Raw genomic sequence first — 27,685 nt, 5'->3', positions numbered from 1 at the left:
CGGACGCGCGGGTGCAGATTCCGCAAGGAAGCACACACATCTCTCTGCTCAAGTCAAAGTCCTCAGCAAAGCCGGTTCCGGTTGCCACAGAGCAGGGAAGACCGCGAGGAGCTGGGTCTGCGAGCGCAAGGAGGAAGAGCTGGCGGGACTTCCGTCACGATCCCGCCAACCCACTATCAATCCGAGCCTCGCAGCTGCCCATCTGCCGACGGGCTCACCTCAGAGAGGTTCACTCTCACCACTTGCCTCGAGTCCCAGCGCCCTTAGCAACCACCGGAGATGGAAAGCGGAAGGGCGCCTTGGTCCCGCCCTCCCTGTGTTAACTCAGGTCCATCGAGGAAGCGCGTCGGTCAAATCACCGCGGCGAGAATCTCGATCAGCCAATAGAAGGGAGGCCCGGGAGGCGGGCCATAAAGGTCGCGTGCGCACGCGCAGACGGGAGCAGGCTCCTTGGTGCTGTGGCGGTGTGGTTGACTAGGGTGCTACTTGGAGTCGTGTGGCCCTTGAAAACCCCGCGTACCCACCGCTGCCTCCTCTGGTCCTCGCCATGTTCCTCACTCGGTCCGAGTACGACAGGTTCGTCCGGCGGGAAGCAGCAGGGTCTAGAGTTGGGTGGGCGGGCCCGGGGCCCGGGCCGCGGCCTGGGTTCTGCAGTGTCATGGGGCGCTCCGGGAACCCAAGTCTGGCGGGACCCGGGGAATCTGGTTCCCGAGGCGTCAGGCGGGGTTCCCCAGGCTAGACTGGAGCGGTTCCGGCGCCCTTGTCCTACCGCTGAGTCACCGCTAGTCCCGGCTCCCTGAGGAAGCGAGAACTGGGGTTTGTGCTTGGGGCAGGCGGTGGGGAGGGTTCCGACCTTTAACCTGGATAAGGTTAGGGGGTCACCAGCTCTGCGTTCATCTTTTCAAGCTAAATGTGACAGCTTTTTTTTTTCCCCAATGTGAAATGTGCTGCTTGAATAAAAAGCCACTAGCCACTGTTGAGTGAGTTTGTTGGGAGACATGCTGTGCTTACGTTTTTGTCTCTAAAAAAGCGCGAAGGCAGTTTCAGCTGTGCCGGATAAGTTGCCTGCCATCTGGTTATGTAGGAACTGGAATGTACAGTGATTCTCAGAAGAGCTGTACTAAGCTGTAAGCTGGTCCCTTTTGACCAAAACCAAAAAAACAAGTTGAAAGCACGGTATTTTAGTGTTCCGTTGAAGGCCAAATGTCTTGTGAAGTTAAAAGTGTGCGATTGTGTTTATTAAAAAAAAAAAAAAACTTTCAGGAGTTAGAAATGCTAACTAATGCTGCTGTAACTGCTGTGGACGTTTTGACTTTCAGTTTCTGTTTTGATTAGTTCTGCAAGCTATATTAAGTTCCTTTAAAAGTTAGGGAAAGCAGACATCTTTGTTCCGCGTTGCCTGTGAAATTCCTGGCAAGTATATACTGATCCTGTCAAAATTGTAGCAGCTGGAGTGGCCTTTTTTATCCTTTCGCTGACTCATAGAGAAGACAGATGTGAAGTTTTAAAACTGTTTCCTGCTGTCAAGCAAAATGGTTGTTAACTCTTGGCTTCTAGAATATTGAAGAGAATCATCTTTAGGTGGTAAAATTTTGAGAAAATTGTGGTCCTCATCTGACAGATTTTATTATTAAGTTTTGTTTGTTGTTCATTTCTTTGTATGTATTAGTTGCTCTGTGGGATTTTTTTCCTTTGTGTTTGCTCAGGACTGTGTAAGTAGAGACCTTTGGCAGGTGATGTCAGGCTTTTGCTCGGTACAAGGCCCTCACTCTTCAGGATGCTGGTTATACAGCAGTGAGCAAAAATCAAGACCCTTACCTGCCTGTGTACAAGAGTAACTGGAGTATGAGCCAGAAAACGGCACTGAAGGAATCGCAGTCCGCATTAGAAATTCTGATGAGAGGCTGCATTCATGGTTAGGGGATAAGAAGCTGGTAATTCAAACGGGTCCTGAGGAAGTAGAATTTTCGTCTATCACGATGGTGAGAGTCAACAGCGTTGCTGGATGGTAAAGAATGAGCAAAGGAGCCAGTGGAAAGGCGTACCGCGTATTTGAAAAAGTCCGGCCTGATTACCACATGTGCACGGTGCATATTGTGGCTAGTAGGGGATGTGGGAAGGAAAACTGGGATGGCGCTAGATACTGATGGGTTTAATAGAATGTAAGGATTGGAGTCTCTGTAGGCAGCTGTGTGCTAATTAATTTCCTCTTTTTCTAAAAAAAATACTAAAAAATTGGGGGGTCGTTCGTGTACCGTGTATGTGTCTGGTGTCCTTTGAGGCCAGAAGAGGGTTTGGATCTCCTGGAACTGGAGTAACAGATGGTTTTTAGCCACTGTGTCAGTGCTGGGAATCAAACTCTCCATCTTAACTCCTGAGCCATCTCTCCAGCTCCCTTTTTTGGTCTTTTGTTGTTGTTACTTTTCAAAGACAAGGTGTCATTTATAGCCCAAGGTGACCAAAGCTAACTGACCATCCCAGGCTGACCTCAGTGTTCTGAGTTCTGCGTTATACTCAGGAGCCCCTCTGTCAGGCTTTAATGTTTTCTTTAAGGAGTTGCCTCATCACTATTGTTTTTATAAGATTAATTGGTCGGATTAGAAGAACAAGTCAGCACCAGTTGGAGGCTATTACAATGGTTAGGTTAAAGGTAACAAGGACATTGAGGTGGAAGTGATACTACCCTGGAGGAGTCGCTGTGAACTTAGGACAGCGAATAGTGGGGGAAAGAAGAGGGTAGGGGGTAGGAAGTCACATCGTTTAGAACATTCGATCTTAGATCTTTTGACCCCAGATTTTCTTTCAGTGATTGACTGTTTTTTAGAACCTTGAACTTCCTTCTAAATGACTTTAGTGATATTGATCGAGGAAATGAGTAGTGAGATTCTCTTCACTCATTTAGTGAGAAGAATTCTCAGAGATAGTATAATAGAATAGTTGAAAGCTTGGTCTCTGTAAGTAAGATTTCTTGAACTCTGATTCCAGTTCCGCTTTTCCTGCTAAGCAACTATGAGCAATTTATTCTCTCTCTCTCTCTCTCTTTCTCTCTCTCTCTCTCTCTCTCTCTCTCTCTCTCTCTCTCTCTCTCTTTCTCTCTCTCTCTCACACACACACACACACACACACACATACACACAGACACAAAATTCTTTTGAAGAGCGTCTTGTTTAAAATTTGAAAGCACTGTGCTCTATGCATACTGTTGAAGTTTAGAATTCATAGACTAAGCATTACAGTCTGTATGAATTCATTCAAAAACATTTTAAATGGTGATTGTGTGCTGAAAGTGTCTATAGCTAACGGTATGTTTGCCTCTTTTCCTGAGGGATCACCAACACACTGGTGCAAACAAGAGGGCAGCACATTTTATTTTATTTTATTTATTTATTTATTTATTTTGAATTTTCAAGACAGGGTTTCTCCATAGCTTTTGGTTCCTGTCCTGGAACTAACTCTTGTAGACCAGGCTAGCCTCGAACTCACAGAGGTCCGCCTGCCTCTGCCTCCCAAGTGCTGGGATTAAAGGTGTGTGCCACCACTGCCCGGCTAGGGCAGCGCATTTTAGAGTAGTCTAGCATGTGATGGGCATGAATAGTGTGGAAGCTAGAGAGATTTTAGTAACATATGGATCTTAGTCTCTTAATACAATAATGCTGTTTCATACAAATAGGTAGATAAATATTCTTAACTGACTTACAAAAAAACCAGCAATATCAAATACACATAACGGGAAAAAAGGAAAGAAAAAAAGACATTTTCTTGGAAATGGTGTGATAGCCTTGGGGGATGGATGCATTTATCAAAGGAATTGGTAGGTTGGCTCAGAAGTCATTCAGTTTGATTCAGGTCATGTGCTTTCATTCGATCAGTTTGGTTAAGATTTTGGTTAGGCTTAGGAGTGGGGGAGAGGTGTTCTCTGTATAGATATGAGTGTCTTAAACACCAACAAAAGATTGAAAAGCTTGCTGTGGGCAGAGTGACTGGCAACTTGTATATCTCATAGTCATCTGCGCTAGTTGTCAAGGAACTTGATGCCAGTGTCTATAGTGTCTGTATACTTGTGACAAGTTCTAATACCATTGTCTGTTTGCTTGATTACAGGGGTGTGAATACTTTTTCTCCGGAAGGAAGATTGTTTCAAGTGGAATATGCCATTGAGGCTATCAAGGTACAGTAGCAAACAGCCCTCACACATTGCTGGAAGGACGTTTGTGATAAGTGTGTTTCAGCTGTTCTTTTAGAGACTATTCTTAACATTCCTTTGACCAACTACTATTTTGATAAGAATTTTAATACTATTTCTGAGATCCATTTTGAGATTTTTTTTGAACAGATAACTGCTTCATAGTTGTTTGAATTTTGTCTTCAGTGAGAATGGAGGGACATGTTTTTGTTTCAAATCTTGACTTTAAAGAGGAGTGTAGAAGTCCAGAGTTAGCTCCTGTATTTGTATATGTGTGTGAGCAGGCATGTCCAGACCAAGGTTGACACTGGTGTCCTCAGTTGCTTTCCACCTTATTTTTGATACAGGGCATCTCAGTGAACCTGGAGCTCTCTGATATGACTAACTAGCTAGACCAACAACAAATTCAGATTTTCTGTGTCTACCTTCCAAGTGCTAGGATTGCAGGGGTGTGCTTCTGACCTTCCAGTGCTAGGATTACAGGGGTGTGCTTCTAACCTTCCAGTGCTAGGATTACAGGGTTATGCTTCTGACCTTCCAGTGTTAGGATTACAGGGGTATGCTTCTGACCTTCCAGTGCTAGGATTACAGGGGTGTGCTTCTGACCTTCCAGTGCTAGGATTACAGGGGTGTGCTTCTGACCTTCCAGTGCTAGGATTACAGGGTTATGCTTCTGACCTTCCAGTGCTAGGATTACAGGGTTATGCTTCTGACCTTCCAGTGCTAGGATTACAGGGTGTGCTTCTGACCTTCCAGTGCTAGGATTACAGGGGTGTGCTTCTGACCTTCCAGTGCTAGGATTACAGGGGCGTGCTTCTGACCTTCCAGTGTTAGGATTACAGGGTGTGCTTCTGACCTTCCAGTGCTAGGATTACAGGGTGTGCTTCTGACCTTCCAGTGCTAGGATTACAGGGGCGTGCTTCTGACCTTCCAGTGTTAGGATTACAGGGGTGTGCTTCTGACCTTCCAGTGTTAGGATTACAGGGTGTGCTTCTGACCTTCCAGTGTTAGGATTACAGGGGTGTGCTTCTGACCTTCCAGGGTTAGGATTACAGGGTTGTGCTTCTGCACTGGTTCTGGGAAGACTCTGGTCTTCATGCATGACTGGCAAACACTGCCAGCAAACGAGGACTGGGATGCAGTCATCTCTTCAGGCCCTTTTTATATTTTGTGGATTTTTTGTTGTTGTTGTTGTTGTTATTGTTGTTTGTTTGTTTTTGAGCAAATAACATAACTGATCCCCTCTGCAGTTTTGTTGGTAAAATTGTAAATTTGTAGTAGATACTGGGGACTAAAAGGAGGTGTGTCCTGTAATCTAGAAACAAAATCAGATATGAAGGGCTGAGAGTATGGCTTGGTTGGTAGAGTGCTTGCTTTGCATGCGATCTCTAGACAGACAGATAGATACACACACACACACACACACACACACACACACACACACACACACACACAAAACCATTCACTTACACTCACACATACTCCAAACATGTAGTTTATGCTAGCATTCTAAACATTAGAAGGCTACCTAAATATACCTGAAGTTAGAACTACATATGTTGAATTATGAATAATTGAAATAGCTTTTCATTTGGTAGATAGTTAAGAAGCCTGACAGAAAACCAGGGTTGTAAGAAGCATATTTATCTGTAATCTTTGAAGTATTGAAAAGGAATGCTTAGAAGAAAGAAAGAATAAGATGTCTGGGTCCCAAACTAGAAATTTTGATTTTGGTTTCTGGGGTTGGCTTCACACAGCAGGTCTAATTGCTCTAACGAGGACTGGGAGCCATGCAGGTAGTTTACTCTCGTAAGCACATGCCTGTGTCGTCTGTCTCCAGTGTCTGTCTAGTCACCTCTGTTTATAATGCTTTCTCACAAACCTGCTCATTGCCCCAAGTCGTACATGGTGTAAGGAGGGAACTGAGTCCCTCGAGTTGTCCTTCTACTTCCACAGTTCCCTGATACACACATGTATTTACCCACAAACACAGACAAATAAATATGGTTAAAAACATTTTTAAGAGATAGCTCATTTTGTTGGGAAAGTTCATATTAGCTCAGAAGTCCAGCCTTCTGGTGTTTCCTTCTGTGGGGCTTAGTTGCTTTTGAAGCACATAAGTTGTTTACAGCTGTTCCATGGAGTGACTCCCCACATGACTGGAGAGCTGCTGGGTCTCTCAGTTACTTATAGAAGGAAGATGCTTTGTAGTTGTGTAAGAATCTGGAAAGGCAGGAAAGAGTGACTAGGTGAAGTTTTAGAAGTGAAATGGAAACATTGTAGATAAAGAACTAGAAAAAAGAGGGCCACCTGCAAGTACTTTCTAATCTTTGCTCCGATTGGAAGTGTTTTAGTAGGAAGTGCTAAACTGTCAGATTTCAAGCTGTAGTGTTGATTTGAGCTTCAGTTTAGACAATGGTTCTGCTTAAAACTGTCCTGCTTTAGAAGACCTTTAGGACTGGTAAGTTTTAGATTCTCTGGAGATAATGAGGTAGGATTTGAGCTCTATAATCTTAGTTGGGCTAGATAGTAATGTAGCCCATAATAGTAAGATGAACCATTATGAAAATTCAGATGCTTTGGAGCTTAATTAATTTGCTTTGATGTCTTGTGAGATGCCAGTGAGAAGGCTTGGCTAGCTTGAGAAGACCTAGAGAGTGAGATTGTGGAGATGGCTCACTCAAGATGTTTGCCATGTAAGCTCGAGGACCTGAGTCTGGATCCGCAGCACCCCCATACGTAGCCACGGTAATGGTGCCTGTCTGTGATCCCAGCACTGGGGAGGCAGAAGCAGGTGGATCCCCAGAGTTTGCTGGTAGCTGTCCTAGCTGAATCAGTGAGGTACAAGTTCAGTGCATGGACCCTGTGTTAAAAACTAAGGTGGAAAACAATGGAAGAAGATGCCCAGCATTGACCTCTGACCTCCACATGCACATTGTTATGTGTGTAACACCCTTTGCACATGCACATCTAGACAGTGACTAATAGTTCTGGCTAGAAGTGATCATTTGGAATACTTTGTAAATAATGAAACTGAGATATAACTAGCATTGGCAGGGCATACACCTTTAGAATGGGTTCTCAAACCTGTGGTGATATCAAAGTTACTATCTTAGGTGTCTGACACTGGTTGCATTACTGCGCTATGTTCAGGGAATAGCACACGAGACGTAGTTCAGATGTGCCTTGTCTCCTACTACCTTTCCTCAGTCTGCAAAGGTGGCTAGGAGGAGAAATTTAAGCATTAGAGTATACAGATATTAAAAAGTCTTGGATTTTGATACCCTGTGTGTTCATGTGTTCACACATGTATACACAGTCTGGCACGTGTGAAATTAGAGGACCACTTCCAGGAGTCGGTTCTCCTTTGGTCAGGAAATTCAGGAGCTGAGCTCAGGTTGTCTGGCTTTGTGTCAGGTCTTTACCTGCTGAGTCATCTTGCTGATCTTGATATATTTTATAAAATAACCTCAGAAATATTGACCTCTTTTTATTATTATTATTTTTATTATTAGAAAATTGAAATCCAAATTAAGTAGACTGATAATGTGTTTTGTGCTGTGAAGCCAGTTTTCTATGTGATTGAACTGAATAACTTTACTTTGTGGGGCCTTCTCTACCAGTTAGATGCCAATGGCACTTACCCGCGAAATGCTCTAGACTTTGTTGAATTTGGTAGGGGCAAGAGAGCCCCCATTTGAGAGTTGCTTTACTAGAAAAAATTAAAAGTGGATGTGAATTTGGTTCTGTTTTGTGCAGTGAGTAGCTGTAGCTGTGGTGCCTTGGTAGAGTGGCCAGGGTGTGGTAGGGTGCTTGCCTGGCCAATGAGAGGTCCGAGGTTCAGTCTGTGCCCAAATTTAAAAATTATGGCAATTAAGGAACACATAAGTCTTATGTTTAATTTTCTAGGCAGTGGTTTTGTATTTATTATTGTTATTATTTTAATTTTAATTTTTAGGGCATGCATGCACCAGTATAGTTTTAGAGTCAAAGTTAAAATGGCTCTATAAATTGTGTTAAAAAGAAACAGGCTCTAAGGTTCATACCATCTGTTTTCAGTTTCCTAGAGCAGTACTTTAAACTTTATTTTTAGATTAATTTTATTTTTTTTTATGTGTTTGGGTGGTTTTACTTGTATGTATTTATACCATGTGTATGCAGTGCCTTCAGAGGCCAGAAGAAGACACCAGAACTCTTACTGTAGAAGTAGCCTGGGAGTGGATTTCTTTTTTCATTTCTGGCAGCACTGGCAAGTGGACTCATGGTCTGGGGTGTGTATTCTACCATTAATCAGTAGCCTCAGTTTTAGTTTAAGACAGAATCTAGCTGAGCATGGTAGTGCCTTTAATCCCTGCAATCAGGAGGCGGAGGCAGGTAGAGCTCTAAGTTCAAGGCCAGCCTGGTCTACTGAGAGAGTTCCAAGATGGCCAGGGCTGTACAGAGAAACCCTGTCTTAAAAAGAGAAAACAAACAAAAAACCAGAATCTCACTAAATTAACAAGCTGGCCTTGGACTCACCTAGCTTAGGCAAGCCTTGAACTTTCTGATCCTCCTTACTCAGCCTTCCTGGTAGTTGAGATTATAGGTATGAGCTACCAAACTTAAAACAGTCTCTCTTCCATTGTTTGTCCTCATGGGATTATGTCTATTTATTTTAGAAGGCCTTTATTATAGTCACAGATTTGAGGAGGAAGTGGACCTTATATATGTGTTCAGTTTGCATCCTTAGTAAGACGTTAGGGCATTCACTAGTTACGTGAGAGGTTTTGGCAATCTGCTATAGTTTCACAGGTATCCTTTGTTTAAAAAGTGGGGGTCCAGGGTGGTAATGAAAGACTAAGACAGGAGATCATAATTTTGAAGCTAGCCTAGACAACCCTATCTCAAAACCAAAATTAGTTGCCCAAAATGAAATAAGAAGCTGGTGTACATTTAATAATACTTCTAAGTAAAGTTAGAATTTTATACATTTGAGAGTAAAATATATATATGAGACATGATGTACTCATGAGTAATGATTGTCAGCTTAGCAGGTTCTAGAATCACTGAAGAGGCAAACCTCTGGGTTTTCACAGTAAGTTAACTGTGCTGGGAATGCTTACCCTAATGAGGGCGGCAACAGTTGTGGGCTTTGATCTTGCACTTCATAAAAAGAGAGCTTACAAATCAAAACAACTCTGAGATTCCATCTTACACCCTAAGAATGGCCAAGATCAAAAACACTGGTGACAACTTATGCTGGAGAGGTTGTGGGGTAAAGGGAACAGTCCTGTATTGTTGGTGGGAGTGCAAGCTGGTACAGTCCCTTTGGATATCAGTATGGTGATTTCTCAGAAAATTAGGAAACACCCTTCCTCAAGACCAGCAATACCAAAGGATGCTCAATCATGCCACAAGGACATGTGTCCACTATATTAATAGCAGCTTTGTTTGTCATAGCCAGAACCTGGAAACAACCTAAATGCCCCTCAGCCGAAGAATGGATAAGGAAAATGTGATGCATTTATATAATGGAGTACTACACAGCAGAAAAAAAAATGACGACATCTTGAATTTTGCAGGCAAATGGATAAAGCTAGAAAACGTTATTTTGAGTGTGGTAACCCAGACCCAGAAAGACACCTATCATATGTACTCACTCATAAGTGGTTTTTAAACTTAAAGCAAAGAAAACCAGCCTACAAATCACAATCCCATAGAACCTAGACAACAATGAGGACACTAAGAGAGACATAAATAGATCTAATCTACATGGGAAGTAGAAAAAGACAAGATCTCCTGAGTAAATTGGGAGCATGGGGACCTTGGGAGAGGAGTGGCAGGGAGGGGAGCAGAGAAAAATGTAGAGCTCAATAAAAATCAATAAAATTAAAAAAGAGGGGAGAGAGCTTGCTGATCACTAGCATCCATTGCTCTTTCCTGGTGGTTGTGCAGTGTGAACAGCCGCTCCTGTTCCCGTCACCGTCCCTGCCCTCCTGTGTTATGAACTGTATCTCCTCCATCTCTGAGCCAAAGCAAACCTTTCCTCCTGCAAGTTGCTTCATGTCAGAGATTAGACAGAAATATTTTGATAACATTTAGTCTAAAGACTTGTTAAACTCTGGGCAATGGTGGCGCACACTTTTAATTCCAGTACTCGGGAAGCAGAGGCTGGCGAATCTTTGTAAGTTCGAGGGCAGCCTAGAATAAAGAGTGAGTTCCACAACAGTCAGAGCTGTGACACAGAGAAAACCCTGTCTCAAATAACAAACAAACAAACAAAAGACATATGAAACATGCTCTGTGTGTGGTTTCATGGAGGAGCTGGAGAGATGGCTCAGTGGTTAAGAGCTCTTGTTACTCTTCCAGGGTTCAGTTGTGGGTGACTCACTGCCTATTATTGTAGGCTTTGCGGATCTAATGCCTTCTTCTGGCCTCTGCAGGCATCCTCATACAGTGCACATACACACAGAGAAACACATAAATAAAAACGAATTAAATTTTAAAAAAGATTCATGGAATTCTGTGGGTCTTTTTTTTTTTATTTTACCATAACAGGCTTAATCAAATATGATGCTTACAGTTGGTGGGTCATTGTTTTATAGAACTAAGAAGATACAGTGGGGATCCAGGGCATAAAACGTGGTCTTGAGGCTTTGAGTAGTGGATAAATTTGGAGAGGCAGAAGGAAGAGTATATTCTACAGGAGACAGCTTTAGGAAGGGTTCTGGTAGACGGCTAGTGTTGCTGAGGGTTGAGCTGTGCTAAGGGTTTGTCCATTAATAGTGAGTGATAAAGTTGGAGGTGAAAGATTGTGATTACGAGAGCCTCATTTGTTTTTTGACTTACAGACAATACAGAGAGTTAAGTTCTTGAGAGAAATATAGTGAAGATAGCATTTTTTTTTAAATCGATGTATCAATAAGTGATACATTCAGAGCAGGAGACTAGAGATGAGACAGGGTTGTGGCTCATACTTTGGGAGGCAGAAGCAAGCCCGGACTACATAACAAATTTCAGCTCCGCTAGAGTTACATGATGAGATCTTTTCTCAGAGGAGTGGGGTGGCAATGTAGCAGGACCGACATTTGTTTATTATGTGGTAGGTACTACTTTCTTGATGTAGGTGTTATGATGTCTTCATTGTGCAGACAGAATTGAGACACGCAGTGATGAGGGGGTGACTGGAGCTGTGCGGGGATGTGAACGTACCGTAGTGTGGACTGCTGGTGACTTTGGATTAAGTTAGTAGCTGACTGTGCCGAGTGAGGATGGTGGTCCTTTCTTTTCCCACTCTCCTTTCCTCTTTTCTTTTTCAGAGATGACATGGGTTTAGGGAGCATAACTTATTGGACAGACCAGTATACATAGCAGAGGTAAAAGTCATGAATTCAGGGGGAAAAATACAAAAAAGAAAAGAGAAGAAAAACTATGATTAGAACTTTAGAATTCCTTCTCCCAGGATTAGTGTTAACATAGGTCAGTTTTCAGATGTGTTCAGACCTTATTGGATGCCCACCCCATTTTTGGTACCGGGAACTGAACCAGAGCCTTGCTCATTCAAGGTGAACACTCTGCCATGGAGCTTCCCATGCTCCCCCACATCCCAGACTTCCACTTCCAAAGTACAGAATTCTGTAAGTGCTTTTGCTGTTCACAGAGCAGTGTAGTGTTTATTAGGTGCTCTCTGTTCTCCTGCATACTAGGTATGCAGAGATTTCTTTGAGCTATGCATTATAACTGCAGCATGGTTTTTGTTTGTTTGTTTTGTTTTGTTTTAGCTTGGTTCTACGGCCATTGGTATCCAGACATCAGAGGGTGTGTGTCTAGCTGTGGAGAAGAGAATTACCTCCCCACTAATGGAGCCTAGCAGCATCGAGAAAATTGTAGAGATTGATGCTCATATAGGTAAGTAATAAGTGGAAGCTATGAGAAGATTTGGCATTGGTTAGTTAATCTTCTGTGATCCAAGGGAGGTTCATACAGCAAATGCTTATCTTCTGATTCCCTGTTATCTTCAAGGTGGGAGGCAGTGGAGCAGCCTCAGGACTCGTTATGCTTGACCTACTACTGGGAATTCTTTTCATCTTCAAATTTGCTGTATTTTACTTTCTGCAGTGCTTGGAATTGAACCCAGACATACTCAGGTGCTAGGCAAGTGTTCTACCACTGAACTGTAACCCAACCATTGGCAAATATGATATTTAAATACAAAAAGATTGGATCCTAAGCTAGTTCCTGTGATGGCCATTTTACCCTGATAGTAAGCAAGCTAGAGCCAAGATAGTATGGAAAATTGTAATGTCCACTGAGAAAGAATAATTCTCCAAGATCTTTGGAGTGTTGAAGGTTCAAAGAGTTAACAGTTGACCAGATCAACCCTATCCCTGTGTGTTAGACTTAATTGTTTTTCTCACAGCTACCTTTGCCTCCTTTCTCTGGTCTTCAGTATAATTTTCTTGCTTTGGCTCTTGACATTGTAGCATTAAACGATGTGTACTTTTACATTTTACTGCTTTGTGTTGTAGTTGGCTATTCAAATTTGCTTATCTTATTTACTCAACCTAATTAATACAATATTTGCAAAATAATTACTTGCTTAAAGGCCATAAGAACTAAATGCCATGGTAACTGTAGGAGCGTAGTATTCTCTTTGTTAGCTAGAGAAGCAGATTTTACAATTGAAACATCACGTCTGCTGTTATCTCAGGTCAACTATCCTTTGGAGGTAGCTCAATGTCACTTCATTCAAAGATAGAAAACGCTACGTTAGACTCCACAGCTATAGACAAGAGGGAGACACGGTGTTTGTCTTCCAGGAACAGGCAGTCTTATTTGTGTGGTGCAGTGTGATCAGTGAGGAGATGAGGGAGAAACAAGAGTTTTATCTGGCCGGGCGGTGGTGGCGCACGCCTTTAATCCCAGCACACTGGAGGCAGAGGCAGGCGGATCTCTGTGAGTTCGAGGCCAGCCTGGTCTACAAGAGCTAGTTCCAGGACAGGAACCAAAAGCTATGGAGAAACCCTGTCTCGAAAAATCAAAAAAAAAAAAAAAAAAAGAGTTTTATCTGGGCTCATTGATCATGGATATTAGTTATTTTTTTCTATACTGTGACCAAAGATCTGACAACTTTCTTTTGGCCCGCTCACAGTTTCAGAGGGTTCACTGTCATCATGGTGAAAGCATTGTGAACATCTGTGTTTACATCATAGGAGACCTGCAGTAGAGAAGACTGTTTGTGTTAGTCCCTGGCTTTCTCCTTCTTCCATTTTATTCTACCTGTAGCCCCAGCCCAGCTACCCACACTCTAACGGGTCTTCCCTGTTTTGTTAATCCTTTGGAAACCTGCCCCAGACACACCAGGAGGTATTGCCTCCGTCTCCCCTATTCTAAACCCTATCAGTAGAAAGTGAAGATTAGCCAATCATGGTTGAGTTTGCCAAGCCTGGTAGCTCAGGCCTCTAATTCCAGCGCTGAGAGGCTGAGCAGCTAGACTATAGCCAGTCAGGGTTTCAGAATGAGTTTAAGGCTAATCTGGGCAATTTAGGGAAGGTTCTGTTACAAAACTAAAAATAAGAATAGGGCTGGAAATGGATGAGGCCTTAGAAAAGCAAAGCTGTCTGCTGGTATTCACATTTTAGCATGATTGGAAAGTGAAGTCTATATGGCAAGAGACGAGTCTGGAGGTCAGAGAATAGAAAGTCCCCCTCCCCATCCTGCTACAGGGCTTGGACATTTGCATTGCTAGGAAGTGGTTTAAACAGTGAGGACACTGCAACCCCAGTAGTTTTAGAATAGTCTCCTGACGGTTTTGAAGGTAGGTTGATGGGGGCTGAGAATTGAGGCAGGGGAGTTAATAGTTAAGAAAATTTTTAATATAGCCAGGCAGTGGTGGTGCGCATCTTTTATCCCAGCACTCAAGAGGCAGAGGCAAGTGAATCTTTGAGTTTGAGGACAGTTTAGTCTATAAAGTGAGTTCCACGACAGACAGAGCTATTACCCAGAGGAACCCTGTCTCGAAAAAGTAAAAACAAAACAACAACAAAATGGCCCCTGTGTAAAGATGACATGTAAGTTCATGAAGCATTCTAAAAAAAAAATGTTTTTAGTAGTTCAAGTATTTGGTCATCAGCCAAATTATGAAATTTTTCAATGAAGGCAGTAGCCAAAAGAGAACTTAGGATCTGATTGGTTGTGAAGGCCAAGGAAGACAAGGGGTTCCAACAAGGGAAATGAGTTGAGACAGTATCCAACTAGATGGACTGAGAGTCATTTGACTTCATAGATCTGAAGCTTTGGAGAGAAACTGAGATTGAGATTTGAGTCATGGCATAGAAGTAGCAATTACAGCCGTAATCTTGGCATGTTCGTCCATCAGGCAACTTTCTCTCTAAAATAACTAGTTGGTTTGTTGGAATAGGGAATTGAAGAGGCTTTTGATGTTTTCCTGAGGGCTTCTGCTGCAGTCTACAGTGAGATAGTTTCATCTTCTCAGGTTTGGTTGTAGTGTTTGCTTAGCTCAGAAGTGCATCATGGGGCTAGCAAGGTGGCTCAGTGGGTAAAGGCACTTGACGCATAAACCTGGTGACTTGAGTTCCGTCCCTAGAACTCATATAAAAGGTGAGAGGAAGAGAACTGACTTTACAAGAGTTGTTCTGACTTCTACACGCGTTGTGGGACATGTGTACCCACTCTCACACACGCTGTACACGTACACACAGATAAGCTAATAATGATGAAAGTCCATGTTAGGTGTGTTGTGCTCTGTAAGATTTGTACAGGGACTTGTAGGCTGCAGTATGTGGACATTCGTGTTCGGCTGGCTTACTGTCTGCACTTACTGTCAACATGTTTGGTTTTCTATTGTGTGATCATTATACCTGTACTCAGTGGTCTTTGTTTCCCATTTATTCTGTTGGGTTGATTGCTGTGGTTCCAGGCCAGATTTTTAGTATTTACTTAGTGGATGAAAAGTTCTAGAAAGTTTTGGCCGGTTGGTCACTGTTGCTTTTACATTGCAGGTTGTGCCATGAGTGGGCTAATTGCTGATGCTAAAACTTTAATTGATAAAGCCAGAGTGGAGACACAGGTAAATCAGCATCTTCTCTGCTTTTTACTGTGATGCATGTGCACCTTGTTTAATGATGATAGAGCTACTTGGGTGATATTGCAGGTGTCTGTGTTACTATTAGACATGGCTCTTGGGAGCGTTGTGGGTTGATTCCCCTGGGTACTTGGGATTTAGCTCTCCAGGCATTGCAGCTTAAAGCAGGTTCTGGTCAGCTTCTTCCAGGTTTACCTTACGTAAAGCATGCACGGTATCCTCTGATTGGCTTTCTGTGGGATGTGGTCATAGTAAAAGGCCTTTTCTGCCAGGCTTATAAAATTGATCTCATCTGGTAAGCAATGATTTGTACCAGGTGACTTTTTAAGAATGTTGATTTTCTTTAATAAAACCAAAAACCACAAAGAAACCAATGGGTATCTGGTTTGACTGTAATAGGCTAGTATAGGAAGAAAAATAATTGCAAGGTAGACATTTCTGCTTTTATTTGCATGCTTGTTCTCCATACTTATGTAAGAATAATTTAACATAAGCTCTAACAGGAAAAGATGAGTATTTGAGGAAAATTGACACTTGGTTACTAACATTGACTGTTAGAAGGCTGAACTTGCCACTTTACTCTTAGATGTCAGCCCTAGTCTTTAAGGCTAGCAGCCTGTCTTATTTTCAGAGCTTATCTGTGTGTACACGCATGTGCTCTCTCACCTGCTCTTCTCGCCTTCGTTTTCCTCTGCTCCCTCTTGAGACACGATCTTTCTGCGTACAGCCCAGCCTCACCTTGTGCTCATGATCCTCCTGATGGCATGGATCACGGGCATATGTCATAGCATCTGGCAATCAAACTTGTCCCTCTCTGATATAGTCCCAAGTATTCAGTGGCTAGTATTAATCAAGAAGGTGTTGATTTGGGCAGGTGATCTGTCATCCTAGCCCTTGGGAGGCTAAGGTAGGAGGAGGATTGCAAGTTCTACTTCTGTGATATGTAGTGAGACCCTGTCTCAGAAACAGGAAGAGGAATGCGAACCTCAATTTTCACTTGGTAAGAAGTGGTGGACTGTTTTGAGTTTCCTTTTTCCAAGGAAGCAGTATCATTCTTTGCCCTTTTTCTAGAACCATTGGTTCACCTATAATGAGACAATGACGGTGGAGAGTGTCACCCAGGCTGTGTCCAATCTGGCTTTGCAGTTTGGAGAAGAAGATGCAGATCCAGGTGCCATGGTGAGTTAGTTCTGATGCTTGTGTTGAGCTGGTTGCTGTTCTGTAGTACTGAGGGCATTTGTCCTCTGCCCATATTTTCCCCACTCTCGTTATTTGTAGTCTCTTCTAAATGAATTTTTTTTTATTCTAGTCTCGTCCCTTTGGAGTAGCATTGTTGTTTGGAGGAGTTGATGAGAAAGGACCCCAGCTGTAAGTACCATTCCCACCCTTCCTGCTTTAGGGTAGTGGTGATGATTATGATTTGTAGTGTGGTCTAGTCGTTTAGATCAACTCTGAAGTTTACTGAAGAGTTAGAAAGAGTTAGAAACATAACTCAGTTGGTAGGGTGCTTGCTTAGTATACACAAAGCTCTTGGTTTTATCCCACTACCACATAAAACCAGTGTGGAAGAGCATGCCTTTATTCCTGGTGTTCTGAAGGTGTAGGCAGAAGAATAAGTTTAAGTTTGTCTGTGGCTACATAGTAAGTTACAGACCAGTCTTGAGCCACTCTGCTTTAAAAGGAAAGAAACAACTGGGTGGTGTCGCACACCTTGAATCCCAGAACTCACCAGTCAGAGGCAGGCATCTCTGAGTTTGAGGGCCCTCCACCCCTACCCACCCACCCCCACCCCGTCTACAGAGCAAGTTCCAGGACAGTCAGGGATACATAGAAACCTTGCCTTGAAAAACCAACCAGCAAACAAACAAACATAAATTAAATGAAAAAAAAAAAGTAAAAAGAAAGACGCACTCTTTAGGAAAAAGTAGGGCTTCTGAGTCAGTGTTTCTGTTTTGTTTATGCAAGAATTTAGGGATTCATGGAAAACCTCTATAGACGCAATGCTAATTCTCAGAAGAATTAGAAGTTACCTTATTGCTATTCCCACCTGATCTTCATCCTCACATTGTTGTGTCAAAGATAAGATTGACTATTGATCAAGACTATTATAAGTACCATGGTCATTCTGTTAACATCTTGGGTGTGCATAAGTGCCATGGGTTACTTGCTCTGTTCTTCCTTCCCAAGACCCTGAGGAAGATAATGATTTTCTTTTCTTCTTTTAACTTTTATTTTTTGTGGATTTCCCATCATTCTTCCCAATATCACTTACCTCCAGTACCCCTTAAATCTGCTCCCTGCACTTGTAACCTCCCACCAGAAACAAAATGTAAAAGAAAACCCCAAAACAAAGAAACAAAGCAAAAACAAACCAACACAAAGACTCCTGTAAAGGCTGTAATGTGGTCCATTGAGTTGCTAGAGATTTTCTTAACATTTTCTTCTTTTTTAAAAATAAAATACTATTTTAAGCGAATTTTTTGATTGGCACACCAAGTGGGTTTCATTGTGGCATTTCTGTGTGTGCAGATGTATATATCAGTAGTAAGGACCTTTAAAAAGAACTATTTTCTCAAAACAAAAAGTTTTAGGAACTATGCCTCAGTACTTGAGCAGTGTGTCCTGGCTGCAGGGTGAAACACTCAGACTTCTTTCATTGAGGCATTTGTGGCATGAAATGCTTCCCTCTAAAGTATTGTTGTCTTTTTCAGGTTCCATATGGACCCATCTGGGACCTTTGTACAGTGTGATGCTCGAGCAATCGGCTCTGCTTCAGAAGGTGCCCAGAGCTCCTTGCAAGAAGTTTACCACAAGGTAATCAACCGTTGTTATAAATTTCACTGTCATTTTATAGGTCTCTGTAATCTTATAACTTCTCTGTAATTAAAACTATATGCCTGAAGAGTTTTGTTGTAAGTTTTGACAGTAACCTTGGATTCACAACCTAAAGCAAGACATCAAACACTATTTTTCTAGCAAAACGATCTACTTGTTAATCTTTTTCCTCATTTGCAACTGCATTTACCGGTGTAGTTTTGTCTCTTCTTGTACTTTTCATGAGTGAAATTAATACAGCTTGTCTTTCCAGTTGTTGTGAGTCTGCTGGAAGTGAAGCCACTGAGTTTTTTAGTTTTGGAGACAGGATCTCTCTGTCGTCCCGGTTGTCCTGGTGTTTGCTTTGTAGACCAGGCAGTGTTGTCCTCTATCTCCACAGCTTCATTTAGCAGTTGATAATGCCTAGTGTGGATATTAAGACAAGTGAGCACCTGGTACTTTTCTTTCTGGAATGGGAAGGCTTGGGGTTTTGACTCATGGATATGGTCGAAGGCCACCATGCATATCCCCGGGTGGCTCTCATAAGGATGTCTGCTCACATCAACACCTGATGTAGGGATGCTTAAAAGGTATTTTTGGGTTTGGTATAAGATGAGTCTATACAAAAGTTAGGGCTACATTATACTGTATTCTCTGATTTTGTTACTTTTCCGTTGCTATGTAGAACATTATGACCATGGCGATTTATAGAGGGAAGAATTTATTTGGGCTTAATTCCAGAGGGATAAGAGTCCATCGTGATGGAGAGGCATAGCAGCAGGTACCCAGAATCCTCATTAATAAAAGCCAGCAATGCTGGAGAGACGTATCAGTGGTTAGAACACACTGTTCTTACAGGGGACTGGACAGGTGACTCACAGCTCCCTGTAACTCCAGCTCCAGGGGATCTGGCACCCTTTCTGTGGGCCCCTGCTCTCGTGTGTATACCCACACAGAGACACATATCATTAAAAGGGGGAGGACAGCCAGATCCTGTAGCACAGGCTTGTATTCCCAATGCTCCGGAGGCAAAGACAGGTGGATCACTGGGGGTCACTTGCTAGGCAGCCTAGCATTCTAGTGAATTCCAGGCCAGTGAGAGATTGGTTTCAACCACTTTTAAAGGTATCTGAAGAATAACATCTAAGGTTGTCTTCCGACCTCCATCCACATGCATGCACGTTCAACCCTGCCTCCCATGACTCTGCACACACATGAACATTCACACACAAAAGAGGGGGGAAGGGTGATAGATAATATTGAAGTTAAGCCAGGTGGTGGAGGTGTACGCCTTTAATTCCAGCACGCAGAGGCAGGTGGATCTCTGAGTTTGAGGCCAGCTTGATCTACAGAGGGAGTTTCAGAACAACCAGGGCTACACAGAGACCCTGTCTCAAAAAAGCAAACAAACAAAAAATTGAAGTTCAAACTATTGTGACAATTAGTCAGAAATAGCACAGAGACACAAAGTAATCTTATGCTTTTAGAAAAATGTCCCCAGTAAACTTGTTCACCATAGGGTTGCCACAGACGTGTAGTATCAGCTCAGTGCTGCAAAACAAAGCACAATAAAGTGCCATTGGCGGTAATACAGATGTTGGATGTGGAGGACATGAGGTGTGGTCAGTGTCCTAGTTGGTGCCTCTTATTTATTCATTTAACTTTATGTGTATCAACCTGACACAAGTTAGAGCCATGTGGGAAGCAGAAATTCAGTTGAGAGCATACCTCATCAGATTGGCCTGTAGGCAATTCTGTAGGACATTTTCTTGATGTAATAATTGGTGTGGGTGGGTCCAGCTCACTGTGGTAGTGCCATCTCTGCAGGTGTTTCTGGGGTCTATAAAAAAGTCAAACTGACAGGCGGTGGTGGCATACACCTTTAATCCCAGCATTTAGGAGGCAGAGGCAGGTGGATCTCTGTGAGTTCGAGACCAGCCTGGTCTCCAAGAGCTAGTTCCAGGACAGGCTCCAAAGCTACAGAGAAATCCTGTCTTGAAAAACAAAACAAAAACAAACAAACAAAAAAAAAAACCCAAAGAAAGCAAACCGAACAGGGCAGGAGGAAGAAGCAGTAAGCAGCACTCCTCCACAGCCTTTGCTTCTTTCCCTGCCTTGATTTCCCTCAGTCATAAAGTGGGACCTGAGAGCTCCAAGGGGAAACGAACCCTTTCCTTCCTAAGTTGCTTTTGGTCATGGTGTTTATCACAGCAATAGGAACCCTAAGACAGGTAAAATAAAATGAAAACTGGATTTTCTGAATCATTGGATTGCCTTTTTAGGTGAATTGGGCATTGTTAGAATATTGCCCAGGTTATGTTATCTTCTAAATCAAGGAATTCAAGTATACACTAGAGATGTGTGGCCTTTCTCTCTTTCTCAATGATCATTTGCTATGTGGGAGTTAGCAGCGCAAAGTAAGACATTTTTCTTCTGAATCAGTATATTTTACTTGTCATATACTTGAATATTTATATTATTATATAATGTATAATACGATGTAAAGTTTATTAATATTGGTGAAGCCACTTCTTCCGAGGAGGGGAGAGGGCTGAAGGAAGGGATGTGTTCACTAACAGCTCATCTCACTCTGTTTAAGTCTATGACACTGAAAGAAGCCATCAAGTCTTCGCTCATCATTCTCAAACAAGTAATGGAGGAGAAGCTGAACGCCACGAACATAGAGGTACTTTCCTGCTCTTCTGTGACTTGACAGTGCTATTGCTCCTACTGGTGAAGACTGGGTAGATCAAGGAAATCATTCTGCATGCACTGCTTTTAGGTCATTGATAGCATTTGAGTAATAATCAGCATTAATGAGGTCACGCTGGGATCCAGAGTGCAGTGAATTTAAGAGTGAAGGAAAAACAGGGTTCTTTCTTATGGCCGATTAACATTAGCAAAAAGCAGCATTGAAGAAACAAGAAAAAAATTAATGTAGAGAAAACTGTAAAAAGGTGAAAATAGCACAGATAACAGTGTTTCAAAAAATAAAATTAATTCAGCGTTGTTCTTGAGACCCCCGATATATGAGACCCCAGCTTTGTTTTAGGTAGTATGCCGGATGCAGGCAAAGAATATAGGAAATCCAATCCCTAGCTAAGCAGTGTGCTGTGCAGTATAAGGGATACGCAGATAATTAGGGTGTGGGTGGAACTTCTGGATGCTGTGAGAACAGATTTCTCTAACATGTGATGAGAGTAGGAAAGCATCCTGGAGGAGGGAGGCAAAATATATCCCAGGAAAGAGAATTATAGCATATGCAGTAGATCAAAGGGTTGGGGCCATGGGTGCAACTCAGCAGTAGAGTGCTTGCCTAACACAGTGTTCTCTCCTCAGCATTGTAAAAAGTAAAACTCAAGCAGGAATTCTTTTTTCTTTTTTCCTTTTGCTGGGTTGTGGAATAGAGGGGTGGCAAATAGTCAAGACTGGGACCACAGGTCAAGTTCTGTATGTTCTTACTTAGGACGTTCACAGTAGACAGGAGAAAAGGAGGTAATGATGAGTACACGTGTCGGCTTGGAAGTCAACAGGGAGAGACGTCCTGTATTTGCCTAGGAATTGTTAGGTCGTTTGCCGAGTGGGATGAAGGAGAATGGGGGCTGTTGAAGAACAAGACATTACAGATAGGAAGGATGGGGAAAATGTTGGACTATGCTTAAGTACTGGCTCAGGCTAGAGGAGAGGTTATCCCGAGATACAGAACATATAATATGGGGCTATTTCTGTTTTTAAAGAAGTTTGAAAAGCACTATTATATCTGATGCTATAAATCACAAGTCAGTATTAAATCAAACCAGCACCAATCAGGGTGTCTGGGTGGAGTGGTGGGGTTAATCCCTGGTGGAAGATTGGTAGCTAAAGGCAAGCATGGAGAGTCCTGGCATCTTGTTGGTTTCAGAGGCTGCCACAAAAGGGGCAAAGATGGGTACTAGAAAGCAGAGTCCCAAGGAATTGTAGGGACCTGGCTTATCTTTGAGCAGAAGTAGAAAGGAGCTTTACTGTGTTTCCAGTGGGAAATGCCCTGAAGTTACACCCTAGAATCTCATGTAAGTGGAGTTGTATAACATGTACTGCTTTGTGCCTTCATTGATTCAGCACTGGTTCTGAAGTTCGCCTGGCGGTGTCAGTAGTCTCTTTACTGCTGTAGGGTTCCTTGGTGACTTTCACTTTTTTTTTAAAATTATTTTCACTGATTTATTTTGTGTGCATTGGTGTGAAGGTATCAGATTTCCTGGAACTGGATTGCAGACAGTTATGAGCTGCTATGTGGGTGCTGGGCATTAAACCCGGATCCTCTGGAAGAACAGTCAGTGCTCTTAGTTATTCCTCTCGGCAGTCTCAGAGATGTGCGGCACAATGACGACTGGTGATGTTGACCCTTCAGGGAGATGTCAGCCCTTTCTGATAGTCTCTGGTCCTGGAGGAGAGAGTCTCGGCACCTCAGCAAATTCATATGCAGTCTTGGTTTCAGTCAAGGCTCTCGGACTACAGAGATACTCCTAGTTCCTTCCGTATGGTGTCTGGGCTCAGTGAGCACAGTGACCTCCAACTCTCAGTCTCCTTGCTCTTCCGCTGCAGCAGGGCTCTTACTGCAGCTCTCAGCCTGAGAGCCTTTGGAAAAGAGGCCCAAGACTTAGAGCTTCAAATGCTCCTCCCATTCTGATGGCCGAAATAACCCCAGCCATGTGAGAGGTACAGCTCTCAAGCCTGTCTTCCCTCTTGGTCAGGTTTTCAGTTGGCACTTGTATCCATCCCTTCTACAAGATGCTCCTTCTGAGAAAAGACAAATTTAAAGGAAAAGGTGGTAGCACGCACCTGTAACTTCAGCCTTTGGAGACAATGCTTGAGTTCCCAGCTAACCTGGGCCACATAGCAAGACTATCTCAGCAAAACAGACAAGTGGGGCATGGTGGTCTATACCTGTAATCCCAGTACTTGGGGCAGAAACAGGAATGATGCAGGAGTCCAGACCAGTCCAGTCTGTGTAGGACAGAACAGTAGTGACACCCTGTCTCTAAAAACAACAAAAACATCTTCCACTTAATGTGTGTCCTGTCTTTTAAAGAAATCAACTTTTCTGTATAAGTTATACACAGTAACATCAACCCATTTAGGTATGGAATTCATTGACCTTTGACAACTATAACTCAGTATCTGCCACCATGGTCAATAAAAACATTTTTATCCTCCTCTTCTAAGTTCCCTCTAGCCCCATTGTAGTCTCTTAGAACTGTAGGTTTGTATTGCATTGTAGAATTTCATACAAGTGGGTGCTTTGACTCAGCTTATTGACATGCACCTGGCTTGTCAGTTGACTTAGATTTTACTGCTGTGGGATATTCCTTGAGCCTGTTTTATAACTGTATTGCTAAGTCTATTTTTCCAAACAGAAGCTATATTCGGTATCTTATGTCTCCTTACTCATTCCTTAGTCATTACCATTTATTTCCGCTTTTTGATTCTCAAGACTGCCCCTTGCTGTGGTAACTCCTGCTTGTCAGTATTTCCTGACAGCTCTAGAACTCTCAGCTGACCATCTAATGCTGTCACCCTGCTCAACAGTCCTAAATTAAACATTATCTTCCCAGAAAAACTGCTTCCCCTTCCAATATTTCTCATCCTGGTTGATAAGAACAGCCAGTATACTTGTCATTCACAGCAGAAGCCTAGAAGACTTTGACCTCCTCTCCTAGTCTCTAATGCCTTAGTGAGGCACTCTAGACCCTCCCAGAGTCTGGAGCTTTGCCTACTTAATGACTGCTGTATGATTATGTTGAGATTTGTACCCAGGTCTTTTTTTTTTAGTTCTAAATTTTTTGTTTTGTTTGTTTTTAATAGGGTCTTACTAGGTGGGTCAGGCTGTCCTGGAATTCTCTGTATAGTTCAGGCTATACTCAGCCACTGAGTCACCTGACTCAACCTAGTGCTGAGTTTATATAGGTGTGTTCCACCACAGCTAAGGTTCTAGATTTTTAAACTGCTGTACTATAACTCTGCATGAGATGTGAGCCAGTATCCTCTTCATCTCATCCTCCATTCCACCTGTCCTTACAGAATTACCTCGTTTTGCAAATATTGTATTCATGTTTGTATGCATTTGCACATCCAGCCTGTACTTCCTCTCCTTCATTGTCCAGTTAATACACAACTCAAAAGTGTCCTCTTCCTTGACTCCTCCCTGAACCTCTGGGCCTTCCTTTCCAAACACTCAGCACTGTTCTAATGTCGGGTGACGCTGAGAGCGTCTGGTGTCCTCAGGAAGTGAGGAGCAGGACTTTTAGCTCAAGTCCTGTTTGCTAGCACCTCTAGTATATACATGGATTATTGATAAAGAGAGAAGACATCTGTGCACCTTCCTCATGGAGGTTTTATAAGAGTAGAGTGAAATAATAAAACGTCTTATTCATTATGTAAATGCATATCATGTGAATTATATGAGTTATTTTACTTGCCTAGTGATGAGTAACTTCCTGAAGGCAATGCAGGGTTCAAAACCTGTTAGTTTTCATTTCCCTCCTGGTTCTATAGGATCTTTTTATTCAGAGTTTGCCAAGTTTCTGTTTTTAGCTCCTGTAAGCTTTTGGGAGGATTACCCCTGGGACATGAGTGACCTCACAGAACCATCCTTGTAGTCTTGATTCCTTTTACTGATACTTCGTCTCTGTTCTCACTGATATTGCAGAAGTAAAGATACCTTAAGAGAAGTGGGAATTCTAGTTATAGTTATAGTACCTTAATAATAGAACTCATTTATAGGCTGTCTGGACTAGAATACATTGCTTAATATGTATTAGTAAAATATAATTGAAGTTCTTCAGACATTTCTGTAATTGGATATATCTTTTGGAAGAATCTACTAGACAGGCTTTGTGATGAAGGCATTTATTTTCATCTTTTCCCAGATCAGATTGTTAGATGTCTTCCCCCCATTTCTGAATTTTACTTATTTAAAAAGAATAAAAACGATAGAAATAGACTGTGCTAGTTTTATCTGCTAACTTTTAATTAATCCTATTTCTAAATGCTGTAGACTGGGGTTGGGAGATAGTTTAGTCAGTACAATGCTTACAGAGATCTGAGTTTGATCTTCAGAATCCATGTAAAAATGCCAGGCATGATGGTATGTGCTTATAATCTCAATGTTTAGGAGACAAAGATAGGCGACTCCCTGGGGCTCATCAGCCAGCCAGCTTACTTGGTGAATTCCCAGGCAATTCACCTGGAGTAGAGTTCGGATCTGAACAAAACAAGGTAGACAGCACCCAAGGAACAACAGCCAAGTTTGTCCTCTGGTCTCCATGTACACATGTACCAGCATGTGAACACACATGTTCACACATACAACATACACTGTGTACAGTTTTAAAATGTAAAAAGACAGTATGGAAAAGATGACATTTAAAACAAGCACAGGGGCCCAGGAAGGTGGCAGGCAGTTAAGAGCACTTAGTTTCCCAGAACCCATGTGATGGCACACAGCTGCCTGTAACGCCAGCTTTAGGTGACCTGACACCTGCTCTGGCTTCCACACGTGCCCATAAAGACATGCAGGCCCACACACATTGGCGTAAACTTGAAAAACCAAATAAATCTTTAGCCTCTGAGACCGATGTGAACTAACACCTGTTTGTCAGGGTTGCCCCCATCGTGGGGTTCTCTGCTGTCTCTTCAATCTTTAATGTAGTGTTTCTTTTGGTTGGAGGTGTTGGTCTGCACTGCCAGTTGCGGGTTTACTGGTCCCCAAAATGATTTCCTCTTGCAGTGCTGCTGGATGCTCTTCATTCTCCCCTTAAACAAAACCACCTTTGCCACAGAGACAGCTGTAGAGAAAATATCTTAACAAAGAATCATTGCTAACAATTGTTTGGTCCTTTTTAACATCCTAAATACTTTGCATGGATTAACATTTAATCTTCACTGCTGCTCTATGGATTTTTAGTGTTTCCATTTTACAGGTGAGGAAATAGAGAAGACACAGGCTGGACAAGTAATCCAATATCACACAAGTTCATTTTGGAAGTTTACAAATGTGCCTTAAATATATTTCTTTGGGGCTGGGAATATAGCCCAGTGTTAGGACACTTGCCTAGGGCATGCTGGACCCTAAGTTTGATTTTTACGTTCAAGTGTGTGTTTGTGCACACGCGCACGCATGCATGAGTACACGTGCTTTATTTTCTGTGTAGTGTGTGTAAGGGCAGGCATACATACATACTATGGTATTTGTACGAGCTTAGAGAAAAATTTTTAAAGAGTCAGTCTGTCCTTCCACAGCGGGATCTGAGGATCAGACTCAGGCAGTCAGACTTGGGTGACAGGTGTCTTCACTTCCTGAGCTATCTTTGTGGGCTGGGCCGGACTTTAAAGACACTCCTAGGGGCTAGAGAGATGACTCAGCAGTTAAGAGCACTGACTGCTCCTCCAAAGGTCCTGAGTTAAATTTCCAGCTCACATTCATCTATAATGGGATCCGATGTCCTCTTCCGGCTTGCAGTCATGCCTACAGACAGAGCACTCATGCGCATAAAATACATTAAGGAAATCTTTTTTAAAAACACAATTATATATTCATATATAATGAAAAATACCCACTGTATATACATACATACACACACACAAACACACACACAAATGTTATTTATCCCTAAAGGAATCTAGCTGAAAACAAATGTGTTTTGTTTTTCGTTTGCTTTTTTTTTTTTTTTTTTTTTGAGGGGGGAAGTGTGCTTTGAGACAGAGTTTCCCTATGTAGCCCTGGCAGTCTTGGAACTCACTCTGTAAACCAGGCTGGCCTCAAACTCAGAGATCTGCCTGCCTGTGCCTCCTGAGTGCTGGGATTAAAGGTGTGCGCCACCACTGCAGGGCCCGGCTCTGTGTACTATGCTATTTTTTGCTTTTGTAATGCTTACTGAAGTAACTTTAAGAGGTAACAGTAATGTCAGTTTGCATAACTGTTATGTGGTGGATTAACCTCAAAATAGAAAAATTGGTCAATGAGAATTTTTATTTGGGAGTCAGAGTTATTTTAGGGACCTGCTGCCTGTAAAGGATACCCCAGGACAGCAGATCCCTTAGTTCCTAATAAACAGCTGCCTCACCAACACTTCTGACCAAGCTAGGGCCATCAGCAAGAAGCCCGACTCAGCTTACTTACTAACCCCTTTCTATTTTTCTGCAGCTAGCCACGGTGCAGCCTGGTCAAAATTTCCACATGTTCACAAAGGAAGAACTGGAGGAGGTGATCAAGGACATTTAAGGAGGAGCTAGCCTCAGACATCTGTGGGACAATTTCAGTTCTCCTAATTGCCCTTAAACTTTATTTCCAGCTCTTATGTCATGGAAAATATCCAGTATGTGTGTTTTTTTATGATGTCTGTACATTACAGCAATTCTGAAATAAAAGAATTTTAAAATATTTGTTCATCGTCTGTGCTCTTATAATTTTAAATGCTTATGTTGGCAGGCAAAAAGGATAGTGATTAATACCCCTATTCTGTGAGCATGTCTGTTCTAAAATTATTGTAGTGGTTCTTTGCAACACTCAGCTCTTGCCTTTGGTGCTAGAGATGAATTTAGACTAGTCCAGCACCTCCCAGTGGTTA

The 27,685-nt window shown here is 42.4% G+C and overlaps 1 protein-coding gene across 1 annotated transcript; it reads left to right on the top strand.

Moving 5' to 3' along the window:
- The first annotated feature begins 417 nt into the window (after window positions 1-417).
- On the top strand, window positions 418-27,498 carry Psma5 (proteasome 20S subunit alpha 5). The gene is made up of 9 exons (XM_075981610.1): window positions 418-576; window positions 4,102-4,168; window positions 11,944-12,070; window positions 15,184-15,251; window positions 16,338-16,445; window positions 16,576-16,634; window positions 17,978-18,080; window positions 20,680-20,766; window positions 27,262-27,498. Exons 1-9 carry the CDS (start codon window positions 548-550, stop codon window positions 27,337-27,339), a joined length of 726 nt encoding a protein of 241 aa, XP_075837725.1. The 5' UTR covers window positions 418-547; the 3' UTR covers window positions 27,340-27,498.
- Window positions 27,499-27,685: the final 187 nt, after the last annotated feature.

This window comes from Microtus pennsylvanicus, chromosome 7 (assembly GCF_037038515.1).
Source record: "Microtus pennsylvanicus isolate mMicPen1 chromosome 7, mMicPen1.hap1, whole genome shotgun sequence".
NCBI lineage: Eukaryota > Metazoa > Chordata > Mammalia > Rodentia > Cricetidae > Microtus > Microtus pennsylvanicus.
Note: the sequence above shows the minus strand (reverse complement) of the source record. Positions and strands in the feature narration are given on the sequence as shown.

What these genes read in the sequence shown, in the direction of transcription:
- Psma5 (XM_075981610.1), top strand. Translation starts at nt 548, where the DNA reads ATGTTCCTCACTCGGTCCGAGTACGACAG. An exon ending in ACTCGGTCCGAGTACGACAG is followed by an intron (nt 577 to 4,101) that starts GTTCGTCCGGCG and finishes GCTTGATTACAG; the next exon opens with GGGTGTGAATACTTTTTCTC. An exon ending in TGCAAGAAGTTTACCACAAG is followed by an intron (nt 18,081 to 20,679) that starts GTAATCAACCGT and finishes ACTCTGTTTAAG; the next exon opens with TCTATGACACTGAAAGAAGC.